This window comes from Gobio gobio (genome assembly GCF_949357685.1).
Source record: "Gobio gobio genome assembly, chromosome: 25".
NCBI lineage: Eukaryota > Metazoa > Chordata > Actinopteri > Cypriniformes > Gobionidae > Gobio > Gobio gobio.
In genome coordinates this window covers 33,879,945-33,895,581 of record NC_137121.1, presented here as the reverse complement: position 1 = coordinate 33,895,581, position 15,637 = coordinate 33,879,945, and the positions used below count along the sequence as shown (strand labels likewise).

Sequence of the window (15,637 nt, the reverse complement as noted above, 5' to 3'; positions counted from 1 at the left end):
CAATATCAGCGAGTGCAAATCATTCTCATAAGAAATTATACAAATCCACAATAGGCAGAGAGAAAAGTTTTAACAAAAGTAACTAGATCACACATTTACCAGATGAAAGGAGAGGTGCAGGGTTAGTTAATAAATTAATTGATAAGCCAAAGGAAATTTCAACGCTCTTATAGTGAATACGCTACTAATGACGTTTTGGAAAATGTCTGATTGGTCTCACTGGAACATGTTTGTAACAGGTTTCTCTTTTGATCTGATCTTGGGCTGCTGAGTCTCTGATGGACTGGACTGATATCATATCACATCTTCACACATCCTCAAAGACACACACATCTCTCTCATCTTACCGTCAAATTCGGCCGGCCCGACTCCAACGATTATAATTGACATGGGAAGACTAGAGGCCTTGAACAGAAGGGAAGAGTTCATTAAAACAAGACCCCCAAGAATACACTCCTCATAAAATTCAACATTTGCATAATGAAACATGCACAAAACAGACTTGTAGTCATAGTATTACCATGTTGCGTTTAGATCTGTCATAGAGACATTTGAGTAATAGAGTACAAACTGTTAAGCAATGGCTAATTTGAAACCCTTTAAATGACTGTAACCCCTGTAAAATGTTTATTTCATTATAACAAATTTTAATGATCAAAAATTTAATCTAATTTAGCTTTGTCCCGCATTTTATGTTCAACCCTGTTACAATATGATTTATCCCTATAAAAAAAGGTGCATTCCATTGTGACATACAGGAAGTGTCATATAGAATGGCAGTAGGACATTTTTCTCAATTTTAACACACATTATTTGCTGAATGTATATCAAACATTCAACCCTGTTACCAAGTTATTAAAAAAAAATTATATACAGTATAACTGTATATATCAATAACTATAAAGTTTCAGGCCACTTCTAAATGATGACTCAATTTTAGTTAAAATATGCAAATATGTAACTGTTACTTGCAACCCTGTTATGTATTCAGGTCAGGAGTATATTTTTAATATCTTATAAATGTGGTTGAACTTTTGTGCTTATTTAAAGTTCGAGCCTTACTTTATACCGCATTTGAGGAAAGTGCCATGGGGTGGCAGCCACTGGGATGTGATTATGGAAATATGAGGCACATTCATAACGCTCATGTAATGTGCTTTGCTCATCTGCACACTGACACATTATGAACGACTCCTGCCACTGTTCAAAGAGTCTCTGCCCATCACAGTCTGTACTATATATCACATTTCAGTGTCTCGGTTGACGTGTTTTGAAGGAAAGACAAATGGATTCAATTTAAGGCGTTTTTCTAATTCTGTATACTTATTGTAATAGTATCCACGGAGAGGAATCAACAACTTTTCTGAGTGGGCGTAAATTCTTCTGTTTTATTCGGTGCGATGATAGTCTCATTCTTCATCCAATAATCTCTTCTAGTGATTAGAATGATGAATGGTGTGGCCTGTTGTTTACAAAGTAAACAAACTTTTTTTTATATATATTAAGGTTCATTTTGTGATATTTCCAGTTTCAAAAAGTACATTTTTTGTACATTTTTAAAAAAAAATCTTTCAGGTAGATACAGTAATGTGTTTAAGTATTAATACATTTGCATTGTACTATATACAATATATGCTGGGGACATACTTATGCCTTCAAAAAGGAAACAGGGTTGACAGTAACATGGTTGCCAGTAACAGGGTTGACGGTTTTACAGTTTAATAGGCTTTTTGTTGAACGTCACATGAACAAACAGAGTCTCATCACATCCATTTGCATTTGCGATGGACATCGGTTATGCTCATCTTTGGTAGCTCCTTTAAAGGCATCTTGAGTAAAACAGCTCTATATTTAACGAAATACATACAAAAGACCTGAACCGGAAGCAATGCAACCTGTTTTACAGAATGCACACAAGTTTTTTTGCACATAACCCTCATTTGACATTAGAAACGTTGTGCTCAAGGCAGTAAAACTACAAGGTTCTGTTTGAAAACAATTACCAATGGTCTACTACAAAATCAGGGTAGCAGGGTTGACATTTTAAGATCATACATAATTAGAAACATAACATTTCATTAGAGCCGTGTTTCCACCATGGAAACTCTCCCCAGGAACTAGGGACTTTAGGGTGGTACTTGGTGAGTTTTGACTGCAGGAACCAGGGTCTAAATAAAGTTCCAGGTAAAGATTTCCCCCTCAAAACGGCCCTGCTTACGAGGTAGTACTTTTTCAAAGTTCAGGAACTTTTGGGGGTGGGACTTGTGCGCTGAACATGCTGACTGGTTGGAATTTTATTTCAACCTAAAAGTCTGTTGCGGTGCGTGCAGTGAGAGTTGTTTACTATCCGAATCAACAATGGAGTTTAAAAATACGACCGATGGACCGACGACGATGTTCAGGCTTTATTAAGCGTAATTGCGGAGGATGAAATCCAGTGGGCTCTGGAAAGTCGTGCGCAGTCCTACGTCACCGGAGTAATCTTCACGGTACTTAAAGGGGCACTTCAGCGCTGGGAAGATGAATGTGTATTTAAACTGGGTAATTTATGCAGTAGAAATGTGAAATTATTTTTGAATTTGGTGCCGTCTAGACTGAGAAAAGACAGAAAATGTATTTTTGTCTCATGTGGATGAAAGACAACAACTCCCAGAATGCACTTGGTTCACTGCACTCCGTACAACGTCGTTTTGATCTTCATAATAATACAATAATTTCGTTCAGTTAGAGAATAAACACTACAATTAAAAACTGAACGTGTCTTTTCAATAAAGTGTGAGTGAGCCGAACGAAAGTCACGGCACAGACGCAGCAGTGTCAGATTTAATTCATCACGAAGAGCTGAGCAGAGCTGAGGTAACGTTAAGCGCCAGTCTGGCACGTTTTCAGATCGCATATGGAAGCTAAAGTATCACAGGAATTCATTGAAAAGTTGAAACACTCACTTTGCTCTGCATCGCACCGTTATGATTGTCCGTTCGGCCGTCTGTGTCTTACATTCTGTGCGTGAGATATCTCCCCTATATAACATGGGTTGATAACATGCGGAACAGCTCCATCTAGTGGCTGTAGTCTTTAGCCTCTGGCCAAAAAATCTGACGATATTTGCGTCATCAGAGGATTTTTTCCAGAAATAAAATGCATAATTCTCTCGTCTCAGGGGGATATGAGGGGGGAAAGTACCATCATTTGAATATATTACCGGGTTTCTACTGATACAAAGCTTAAAGGGTTAGTTCACCCAAAAATGAAAATTCTGTCATTAATTACTCACCCTCATGTTGTTCGACACCCATAAGACCTCCGTTCATCTTCGAAACAGAAATTAAGATATTTTAGTTGAAATCTGATGGCTCTGAAAGTCCTCCATTGGCTCAGTGGCACCCTTCACACTCAAGACCCTTAAAAGGTACTAAAGACGTCGTTACAAAGTCCATCTCACTACAGTGGTTCTAAAATAACTTTATGAATCGGCGACAATAGTTTTTGTGCGCAAAAAAACCCTAAATAACGACTTGCATAGTGATGACGATTTCAAAACAAAGCATCATGAAGCTTCGAAGCGTTATGAATCACTGAGTCGATTCAGCGGTTTGAATCGCCAAATTTCAGCAGTTTGGCGGTTTGACACGCGATCCGAATCATCATTCGGCTCAGTGATTCACAACGCTTCGAAGCTTCATGATGCTTTGTTTTGAAATCGTCATCACTATGCAAGTCGTTATTTAGGGTTTTTTTGCGCACAAAAACTATTGTCGCCGATTCATAAAGTTATTGTAGAACCACTGTAGTGAGATGGACTTTGTAACGACGTCTTTAGTACCTTTTAAGGGTCTTGAGTGTGAAGGGTGCCACTGAGCCAATGGAGGACTTTCAGAGCCATCAGATTTCAACTAAAATATCTTAATTTCTGTTCCGAAGATGAACGGAGGTCTTACGGGTGTCGAACAACATGAGGGTAAGTAATTAATGACAGAATTTTCATTTTTGGGTGAACTAACCCTTTAATGCTAAATCACTGAAGTTACCCTTTGGGACCGCTATGGAAACGTAGACAGCAGCAGGTCTGAGGGGAAAATAGTTCCTGGGAAAAACAGTTCCTGGGACAAATTGTTCCAGGTGATTTCGGTGGAAACGGGGCTTAGGACAAAGAATTAAATTCTGAAGGATGTCTTTATGATACATTGATGGATTTGTTGAATTATGTTAACTGGGATGGATAAAGGATGAAACTAAGGCCCCGTCCACATGAAGCCAAAGCTTTCCCTATCGGATCTTTTTTCCCCCTCGTTTCAAGAAATATCTGTGTACACACGAGATCAATGAAAACGACTCAAAACGATGTAGTATACATGCCAGGCCAGTGTGTGGCGCTGTAATTCTGACACAGAAATACACTAAAAACGGAGAAGAAGAGTTGTGGCTATAAGGGGTACATAGACAGTAAAAGAAATGGACACAGCGACCCCATAGACTTCAATGGAGAAAATTGAAGTCAGTTAGAAGCACTCGCTGAGCGTACTGCCAGGCTCAGACTGAGCTTGATGACGTAGATGTGACGTGATCAGCCTGTCTGACAGTGGCAAGTCTTCTAGTAGTTGTGCAACGTAAAATCTGAATCACCGAATTTTGTAGAGACAGAGAGAGTGAGCAGGAGCAACTTTTGATGAATGAAGCAGGATTTGCGATGTCTCTACAGTATTGCCGTTTATGCCTCCACGTCCCCCCAATTGCCTCATAGACAGTAAAAGATTGCCTACGAGCTTCTCCTCGGGTCTATACGGTACAGCGCGACGGAGTCATGACCTGGTTATGACGCAATCGTTAGCCTATTTATTACAAAAACGGCTTCTACTGGGCGATAGTGTAAGATACAAGGTAATGGAGCCTTTTATACATTGTCGTGTTTGTTTAGAAATAAACAATGGACAAATGGAGTCTTTAAACGCCTCAGATGTAAAGATATTCGCTGTCAAAGTGAGGCCAAAATGAATGGGAGTCAATGGGATGCTAACAGCAGGTGATGGCTTGGTTAGCAATGGCTGCCCCTATGGAAGGTAGGCTTTCCGGGGGCTGGATTACCCCCTTGAAGGGGTACTGAGGCAAAATCTCACAATAAAATAATAAATACATTTGCTACTTACCAGATATGTTTTATTAAAGGGTAACTAAACCCCAGCTCAGAGCTTAACTCCACCCACTGGCAATTTTTTAAAAATAATGGAAAAGTGGGCAGAGCCCAGCGGAGACAGAGGGGACGAACCGAGGGCGGAGCTGAGCGGAGGGCGTGAGTGCCTGAGACCCGCAGGGACGGGTTGATTGACAGCTGTCTGACTCGCGAGTCGCAAAGATGGAGAATGACTGGAATGATGCCAGTAGCTTTGCAACAGAGCGGTCATTCTCCCCCACCTTCACCTGAAGTGGAGGAGGGTGGATTGTCTGTAGACACAAACCCAGAGCCTTATCAATGCGAGCCGCTGGCTCAAACTGGCTCAAACTAGCGAAGCAGCAGCGCAAGAGAGAAAGAGAACTGACCTAATCTATGAACAGTCAAATCCTTATACTGAATGCCACTAAAATAGATCAGATATCTGATGTACATACAATGTATTTTCATTCAAATTAACTGAAGCAATAAGTAGCGCAGGACCAATAAGTTCAGACCTAATAGCCTATTATTACAGATTTCCTCGAATAAAAGACAGCACGTTACGGTATTGTTGTTCGTTACCGCGGCAACCACTTGCGTGTCAGGGTTTGAAAGTGCGTCTCATGTATGAAACTTTATCTGTTCACCTGACGAGCGGCAATAATATCGCAGGAAAATCCAGTACACCTACCCCCCCCCCCCCAATAACAAGTAGGCTAGTTATTAATAGGCTAATAACAAACATAAAAATAAACATTCGTTTGAAAGTAATTAAAGAGGAAATTATGAGTTAAGCAATATCATACAAACAAGAGTGCTATTTTCCAGAGTAGCCTATATCAGCACAATTGCAAAATGCAATATTAATTTTATACAACAGTTCAATAAACAACAAGTTGTCATTTTTTACAGTTTTACAGAATCTAACAAAAATAGATTCAAACAAAGTATAGGTTTTGTTCTCGAATAATTCACCATTTTTGAACAGTCGGTTAGAACAAATTAGTTGAATGATTCTAGAATCCACTCACGCCGCCAAATATACTGGCAGTTTATAATTTCATAGGCCTGGAATAATTTCATATTTCTGTAATTAAAATATTATATTTAGAACATAAATCTAAAAATCTCATTACATTATTTAGGCAATTGTAATTACAGTGTAAGTGGATTTTGATAAATTGTAAGATGGATTTTGTTGATACTGATTTCATTTAATTCTATAACAGCCATAGTGTATCGTGGTAAATAGTGTAATGAGTTAAAAAGATGGTCAACAATATATATGTAACTTTACTTTATAAGAGGTGTGCCCTAAAAAGTAAGCATGCAATTTTGAGAACACCAAGGAAAAAGCACGTTCTTTAGTCTGTTTGGATACTTCAAACACAAGTTTGCACTGCCTGTTTGGTTTACCTGTTTAGCCTACACGTTAACGTGCGATTTGTCCGACTCATAGCGCGCGTCCTCGATTTACCATATAAGCCATATATTTACCATAATCACACCTCGAGTACGTGCGCTTTGATATAAAAACCCGCAACGGAATCGTTTTTGTGGTAAATCATGCGTCAAGGATGCGCGTTTTGCTGTCAGATCGCACGCTTTTGACGTGTCATTGCGCAATCAGACGCCCGCCCAAGCGTATGAACACTTTGGCTTGGCCACTCGTGATATTCCATTATTATCCAAAATTCTATTATGGAATCTTATGAGGGCGCCTAATCTAGCCTGTTAGTCCTCTAAAATGTTATATAATATTGAGGAAATACAGAAATTATTTAGAAATGCACAACAGCAGCTACATATAGAAAATACCACAAAAAAAAAATGTTTTTCATACCGTCGTTTTAGCGCCCCCAAGGTGCTGTGTCCCTATGCGCCGCATATAGCGCATACCCACTTTTTGCGCCACTGCTTAAGAGGGCAGCACTTTGGCGGTTTTACACCATATATTATAGAATTAAAACACTTTATACCCAAATGTCAAAACATTTACTCGAATCAATGAACAGCATTAATAAAGCCCCAGTATTAAAGATCATTAACTAAAAAAAGTTGGTTTAGGGTTTAGTTACCCTTTAACGCCTGCACCTACCCCAACCCTAAACCTACCCTTACAATAATGCAAATGCAGTAATTAAATGACGCAATATTGATGTGCGCATGCCCAGTGGCCGTAGCTGTATCCCTTATAGTCTTTACCGCGGGAAGTGGTGTGATGACATCACCGTTTCACAAAATATACGGATTGTTTTCAAATTTATCCACCCTGGGACCCAGTTTCAAAAAATATTGGTTTCATGCTCCCAAAACACCGGATCCGTGTGGACGAAACACTGATACGGTACAAAATATTTACGTATACAGCTTAACGCGTCTCCGTGGGGACGCGGCCTAAAGCATGATCTATGCGCAGTCTTTATTAAATAGCAAAATCAAAATAACAAATTGGTATCAAGTATCTCAGAACTTATCAGAACACAAACAGAACAACCAACATGCATTGACAATAACAGACAAAGGACAAACGGTCCACATACACAGGGAAACACTGGGGACTAAACGAGATGATTAACTAGAAATTAGAGGGCAAATCAAACACTATGGCAACAGATGAACAGAGACAAAGGAAACTCAACTGGGAGCAGTGCAAAACTAGCTCAAAGTCCAACTCAACAAACACAGGGTTGATGCATAACTAAGGCTACGTTCAGACTGTCAGATTTGTGTGCATATTCGATTGATTTAGCAAGTGTGAACAGCAAAAAAAGAACAGAAAAATCACATGAAATGCTGTTTCGAGCTACATTCATGCGTGGTTTGAAATCCTGTTGAAATGGCATTTCTGGAAATTTGCTTCAGTCTGACTGCTCTGATCAGATTTTGCGTCGTTTATGTGATTTTCTCACACCACATAATACATAAACGTCAGACGTTGTTATAGGAAACATGCTGAAAATCGCAGCAGAAACAAGGTTGGTGTAAAGTGCCGGAGGAGCAGAAGATGGAAACTGTTTTGAGACAACAGCATCGAATAAAGCTGCTCATACCAGCCTCATACATTTCTGCCGCTGCCTCATAAGACGCAGTAGTCCAGCGGCTACACATTGTCGTGTTGTAAATAAGACCAGACAACATCTGTAATGCAAACCCCTCCATGTTGCGGTTGTTTTTGGCATATACCTACCAAACGCAATATCACTGCCATAGAAATCAATGCAGAAATTCCAGAAAACCAAAGAGCGCCACGGGACACACAATTGGGATCTGAACAGTTGTGATACGCAGTGTGTCAGCTGTCCATTGTCATTTTTTATAAAATGTGGCACACTTGTCTTTTCATTTTTTTTTCTGAATGGTGTAAACATTGCAAGGAACTGTGTTTTCGTACTTACATTTACGATGGATTCTTTAGTTTGAGCCATGTCGGAGATGACCCCATCAGAGATGATGAGGAGGATGAAGTATTCGGAGCCGTCCTTTACTAATGATGCATATCTGCAAAGAAGAAAGCTGATTACTTCATGCCTTTGGAACAGACACAGGGGCTGTCACAAAGAAAAGTACATTCGAAAAATAGGGATGGTGTACTATTTGTGGTAGATTTTCCAAACAAGCACTTTTGTCTATTGCCTACAATTGGTTCTCTAACGAGGCGCCAGGATGCAATACCATATCATTGGAGTAGTGTGTACAATTTCAAGAATTGTAGCCTAAGGCTCAGACATATCAAAATGCAGGGGGGAAATGAAGGTGTCGGAATACTTTTACTGTAAAACCCTGTCAAATGTATGGTTTCTGAAGGCACAAACAATAAATTACCAATTATTTACAGTGAAAAACAGGACATTCCTAAATCCCATTCCTAGATCACACATCACATATTTTACTTTTACTTAATGTTATCACATCTGTAATATACATTAGGGGAATTTATATACATTTTTCTGTTACTGAGTTAATGTTTATTGCACTATTCTAGTGTCGACGTGATTCTTCATGTAGTTTTCTATTGTACCACCTGTATTGTCATGGTCAGTATGTTTTAGGGTACAAACCATAATTTGATAGTTCAAGTAGCTTGGTATATTAATCGAATATCACTCAATGAAATAAAGTTATATGTTGTAAAATACACCGATCAGGCTTAACATTATGACATTAGGTGAATAACACTGATGATCTCTTCATCACTTGTTAGTGGGTGGGATATATTAGGCAGCAAGTGAACATTTTGTCCTCAAAGTTGATGTGTTAGAAGCAGAAACATGGGCAAGCGTAAGGATTTGAGCGAGTTTGACAAGGGCCAAATTGTGACGGCTAGACGACTGGGTCAGAGCATCTCCAAAACTGCAGCTCTTGTGGGGTGTTCCCGGTCTGCAGTGTCAGTCTCTATCAGAAGTGCTCCAAGGAAGGAACAGTGGAGAACCGGGGAACCTGGCACCAGGATGCACTGTGGGAAGAAGGCAAGCCGGCGGAGGCAGTGTAATGTGTGGGCAATGTTCTGCTGGGAAACCTTGGGTCCTGCCCATAGATTGTAAAAAAATATGGACGTAGTGTCCGTGACGTCACCCATAGGATCTGATGAGCCGCTCTGAAGCGAAAAGTATGGTCGAGCTGGCCGTCGCCATCTTGGCAGCGCGTCACTCCCGGATAACAGAAAATGGGCAAAGAGGCGGGACGTGGGCGGAGCTGAAGTGACGTGATGACTAACAGACAGCAGACAAACGCCAATCCACCTGTCACTCAAAGTGGCCACGCCCTTAATTATGCAGAACTTAGCTGTATAGCCAAAACCACAATTTGTCCCAGGCTGTAAACATATTTTATTCTGCTGTAAAGTTGGGCATTTTAACATGGGGCTCAATGAGATTCTGCTCCTTCTGGAGCCTGTCCCTAGCGGCCAGTCGACGGATTGCAGTTTAAGTCACTTCCGTATTGGCTTCAAGAGAAACTGCGGGAGGCGCCGCTTGGTCCTGCCATCCATGTGGATGTTACTTTGGCAGCAAAAGGGGGACCAACGCAATATTAGGAAGGTGGTCATAATATTATGCCTGATCGGTGTATACAGCTTTAATATTCCATCTCATTAATCCTGAAACATTGTCACAATATTTTTTACAGTGAATTTCTGGCAACTGCTGTGTTTAGTTCCTGTTTTCTTAGTGTCCTGGGTTTCTAACTTCTTGTTTGTTTCCTTGGTTACGGATTGGGCTCACCTGTTTCTTGTGTAGTTGATCATCATCCTGTGTTTTATATGCATGTGTTTTGCTTGCTTGTTTAATTTCAATTCTGTCATGCAGTGCTTTAAGTGGGCCGGTACGCGCCGGTACTCAGTACTCATTTGCGAGCAGAGACTACATTACCCATACACCCTTGAGTTTTACAAGTGAAAAGCGCATGCGTCGCTTTTGCCGCTGTCAGTTGTCAGGGTTGTTGAGAGGGTGTGTGAAACGCGCAACCACAGCTGCTCGGTTAAAATCTATGGTTAAAATACAAAGCACTTGTGCCGAGACGAGGACGAGAGACACCACTTCTACCGATGACAACAGCCGCATGTTGTAGTTGGGTCGTTCCTATTATACAGTGACTTTTCTGTCTTTATGATTTACTTACTCATATTTTCTATAAAATGAGTCACTTAAGAAATGGCTTAAATTATAAATGTAGGTCTTCTTTATCACTTAAACAGATATAATAGGTATTAAAAATACTATTTTGTATTTTACACACCTTTTTATTGATATATGCATTCAATTTTATCATGTCCTCAGTGCAAAGGCAGTGGACTTTAAACTTCCACAAGAACTATAAACCATGAAATGATGAAAATCTCAAAATATTTTTAGATTATGTTATAGAATAGGCTAAACTACCTCTAGTTATACATATAAATCATGTGAAACTATAGTTATTTTTGTACAATTGTCTTCATTTACTGTGTCCCTGAAGTCATCTTCCACCCTGTTAGTATGTATTTCTCGACTTCCAAAAAAGACCACAATTCCATTGAGACAATTTTCAGGAAATTACATAATTAGTTTTTCCTGCTGGAATTCAACCGTACAAAATTAAGTAAGCTTCAACTCTCACCTCTACCTTTTTTTTTTAGTTTTTGAAATGTTATCCTGCTTGTCTCTTAAAGCTCCACCCTGATAGGCTCTGTTATGAAGAATGTTTGTCCGGTCAAAAAAATGTTAAAACATATCTGACATAGTTATAAAAGTTCTGTTTATCTGTAGAAGGTTAGCTAGCTAAACGTTGATCCCTCAAAGAGCTACGGCTAACTTATCTTAAAATTTTCCACCCTGTTGATTCCGCCCTGACCTAACAGGGTGGAAATTCTAATAGAATAAATCGTATTTAGTGTATAGTGCAAATTCTATAAACACATATATGCATATATAAAACCATGTTATATAGGTGCAGTGCCACACATTACTGATGGCAAACCATGCAGGACAATGAGGGAAAACTCCTCCACTGTTATGGTCTTCCACCCTGTTAGGCCAGTCATTTTTAAATAATAATTTGACAGCAACGTTAAATGTTTTGCATACTTATGTTTTATTTTGGGAGGTGAGGATCATTAACAGCATATACAATATACGTTTTTGAACATTTTTTTTATTATTTACCATCCTGTTGGCAAAAATGGGTACAAAAAGTACCTGTTCTTAATAATCAAGACATTCTATTCATCAATAATAGTTTTGTTATTGTTAAAAAAAATACCATGATGGCATAAGGGACATATACTATCGAAGAAAAACTTGTTATTGTTTAACATTTACATTATTAACATTTTGTGATAACTATGTATATGTCCCTAACAGGGTGGAACACCTTCACGGCCCGTGTCTGAACAATGAATTTTTTTAGTCCCTGAGCTTGACCAATATGTATTCCGACTAGTTAAACATGTCACCATTTTGGTAGAATGCTAAAAACATGAAAATCATGTACTTTTTTTTCAAACATTTCTGAAGCCAAAATGTTACCGCATACCAGGAATGACCCAGCTATAGTTTCTAACTGTGTTGCTATTTGATTAGAAAAAAGAAAGACAAAAGTGAACATTGGCCTGCATGGTAGCCTAATGAGGAGCCGTCAATGGTCTTGCTTTGTAAATAAACCCTTATTGTAACAAATGATATAGTTAAACAATTACAAGAACTATATGTTAGTTCTAAGGCTGAGAACAAGTTAGAAAGAGCTTTAAAATATGGACCTTCTTGAATTATTGACTAAACAATCCCCCCCATAACCACGCCCCCAACAAAGCCCCGCCCCCTATGGTTTCGTTTCGTGTCCATGTTTTCGTGTCTTTTATTTTGAAGCTTTCCCATTGTCATGTTCCTGGTTTGTCATGTGATTTCCCTGACGCCATCATGCAACCCTGTCATGTGCTTCCCCTGTTCACGGTTTTCATTGGTTCTTTGTTCCTTGTGTCATTTTCTGATTGGTTCAGATGTTTCTTGTTGCTCAGAGGTCTTTGGCTGAATCCGAAATCGCTCCCTATACCCTTAAATAGGGCACTATTTGAGGGAACATCCATTTGTAGTGGTGTCCGAAACCATAGTGGACATTATCGAGTGCACTCATTCAATCCCACAATGCACCGCGATCACGAGTGTACAACTGATGTACTCACAACGGCTGTCCAAACTCACTCACTCGTTTTCATTCACTCCTTCAAGTGAACTAACGTAGGGAATAGTGATTGAGGGTTTAGGGTGTGATTTCTGAAATCTGAAACCCTCATTCACTATTCCCTACTTTAGTCCACTAATACAGTTCACTTGAAGGAGTGCAATGTGGGATTGAATGAGTGCACTCGATAACGTCCACTATGGTTTCGGACACCACTACAAATGGCTGTTCCCTTAAATAATTCCTGTTTGAGGGTATAGGGGGCGATTTCGGATTCAGTCATTGTTCCTTTGTCGAGCTTTGTTCCCTGTACCTCTGTTGGTGAGTTTATATTCAGCTCATGTTTCGTGTCAAGCCAAGCCAAGTCTTTGTTTATTGGTTGATGTTTATTAGAAATAAAGCTGCTCAGGGGTTCTTAGCTTCTTGCCTCTGCTGGACTCCCCAATGTGAGAGATTCTCTCCTTCATATCCATTACCAATGCGTTACAATAACAACTTGTGTGATAAATAGTATGATGAGAATGTTTAAATATAATTGGCCTCACCTTGCTACATGATTAATGACAGGGGAGAAGTACGTTGGTCCATAGAGACGGACAGACTTCAGACTCTGATAATACGCTTCTAGAACGCCCTCTATGCCGCTGCAGTATGGGTTACCTGGGTTCCCGTTCTGTAAGTACACATATAAATAATAAACACATGTACACATATGCATAAGTTTATAATACTGGCGTCCCAGTGAAGGATGCATACATAAATGTACAAATGTATGCCTTGTGAGCACATAAAATGAGCCTTTTGAAAAAGTATTATATTAAATGTGCACTTGTAGAATACATCAAATCTTGCATATTATCTCTTTTATGATGGATAGATGCACTTTTATGATAGATAGATGCACTTTTATGATGGATGGATGCTCTTTTATGATAGATAGATGCACTTTTATGATGGATGGATGCTCTTTTATGATGGATAGATGCACTTTTATGATGGATAGATGCTCTTTTATGATGGATAGATGCACTTTTATGATGGATAGATGCACTTTTATGATAGATAGATGCACTTTTATGATGGATAGATGCTCTTTTATGATGGATAGATGCACTTTTATGATGGATAGATGCACTTTTATGATAGATAGATGCACTTTTATGATGGATAGATGCACTTTTATGATAGATAGATGCTCTTTTATGATGGATAGATGCACTTTTATGATGTATGGATGCACTTTTATGATGGATAGATGCACTTTTATGATGGATAGATGCACTTTTATGATGGATAGATGCACTTTTATGATGTATGGATGCACTTTTATGATGGATAGATGCTCTTTTATGATGGATAGATGCTCTTTTATGATGGATAGATGCACTTTTATGATGGATAGATGCTCTTTTATGATGGATAGATGCACTTTTATGATGTATGGATGAACTTTTATGATGGATAGATGCTCTTTTATGATGGATAGATATTCTTTTATGATGGATAGATGCACTTTTATGATGGATAGATGCACTTTTATGATGTATGGATGCACTTTTATGATGGATAGATGCTCTTTTATGATGGATAGATGCACTTTTATGATGTATGGATGCACTTTTATGATGGATAGATGCTCTTTTATGATGGATAGATGCACTTTTATGATGGATAGATGCACTTTTATGATGATAGATAGATGCACTTTTATGATGGATAGATAGATGCACTTTTATGATGGATAGATGCACTTTTATGATGGATAGATGCACTTTTATGATGGATAGATAGATGCACTTTTATGATGGATAGATGCACTTTTATGATGGATAGATGCACTTTTATGATGGATAGATGCACTTTTATGATGATAGATGCACTTTTATGATGGATAGATGCTCTTTTATGATGGATAGATAGATGCACTTTTATGATGTATGGATGCACTTTTATGATGGATAGATGCACTTTTATGATGGATAGATGCACTTTTATGATGGAAAGATGCACTTTTATGATGATAGATAGATGCACTTTTATGATGGAAAGATGCACTTTTATGATGGATAGATGCTCTTTTTTGATGGATGGATGCACTTTTATGATGGATAGATGCACTTTTATGATGGATAGATGCTCTTTTATGATGGATGGATGCACTTTTATGATGGATGGATGCACTTTTATGATGGATAGATGCACTTTTATGATGGATAGATGCTCTTTTATGATGCACTTTTATGATGGATAGATGCACTTTTATGATGGATAGATGCACTTTTATGATGTATGGATGCACTTATATGATGGATTGATGCACTTTTATGATGGATTGATGCACTTTTATGATGGATAGATACACTTTTATGGACTTCAAAAATGACCCAACAAGTCACTGCCATTATAAAGCTTGGAAGAGCCAGGACATTTTTAAAATAACTCAGCATTTACTCGTCTGAAAAAAGAATGTCATACACAATTAGGATGACTTGAGGGTGAGGAAATCATGGGGTAATTTTCATTTTTGGGTGAACTATCCCTTTAAGTAGCCTTTTAAAAAGTGCACTTTCTAAAAATGGCAAATAAAAAATGTTGGTTACACTTTATTTTAAGGTGTCATTACTACAGTGTATTATACATTTACTGAGTATTAACTACCTGTATAGTACCACTTTATTTTGATAGTCCACTTTAGGCATTTTACTCACACTACCTCCACTGAAGAAGGGTAACACTTTAGTTTAGGGTCAAATTCTCACTTTTAACTAATTGCTTATTAGCATGCTTATTACTAGGATACTGGCTGTTTATTAGTTTATATATTTTAAAGCA

General features: G+C 38.6%; 1 protein-coding gene across 1 annotated transcript in view; it reads right to left on the bottom strand.

Moving 5' to 3' along the window:
* Positions 1–15,637, bottom strand: part of cpne8 (copine VIII) — a gene marked incomplete at both ends in the record, with an annotated part of 105,422 nt that overhangs the window by 10,627 nt on the left and 79,158 nt on the right. Inside the window, 3 exons of the mRNA XM_079809780.1 lie at positions 348–405; positions 8,548–8,650; positions 13,351–13,478. Coding sequence (XP_079665906.1) covers positions 348–405; positions 8,548–8,650; positions 13,351–13,478 — 289 coding nt within the window. The remainder of the gene's footprint in view (positions 1–347; positions 406–8,547; positions 8,651–13,350; positions 13,479–15,637) is intronic.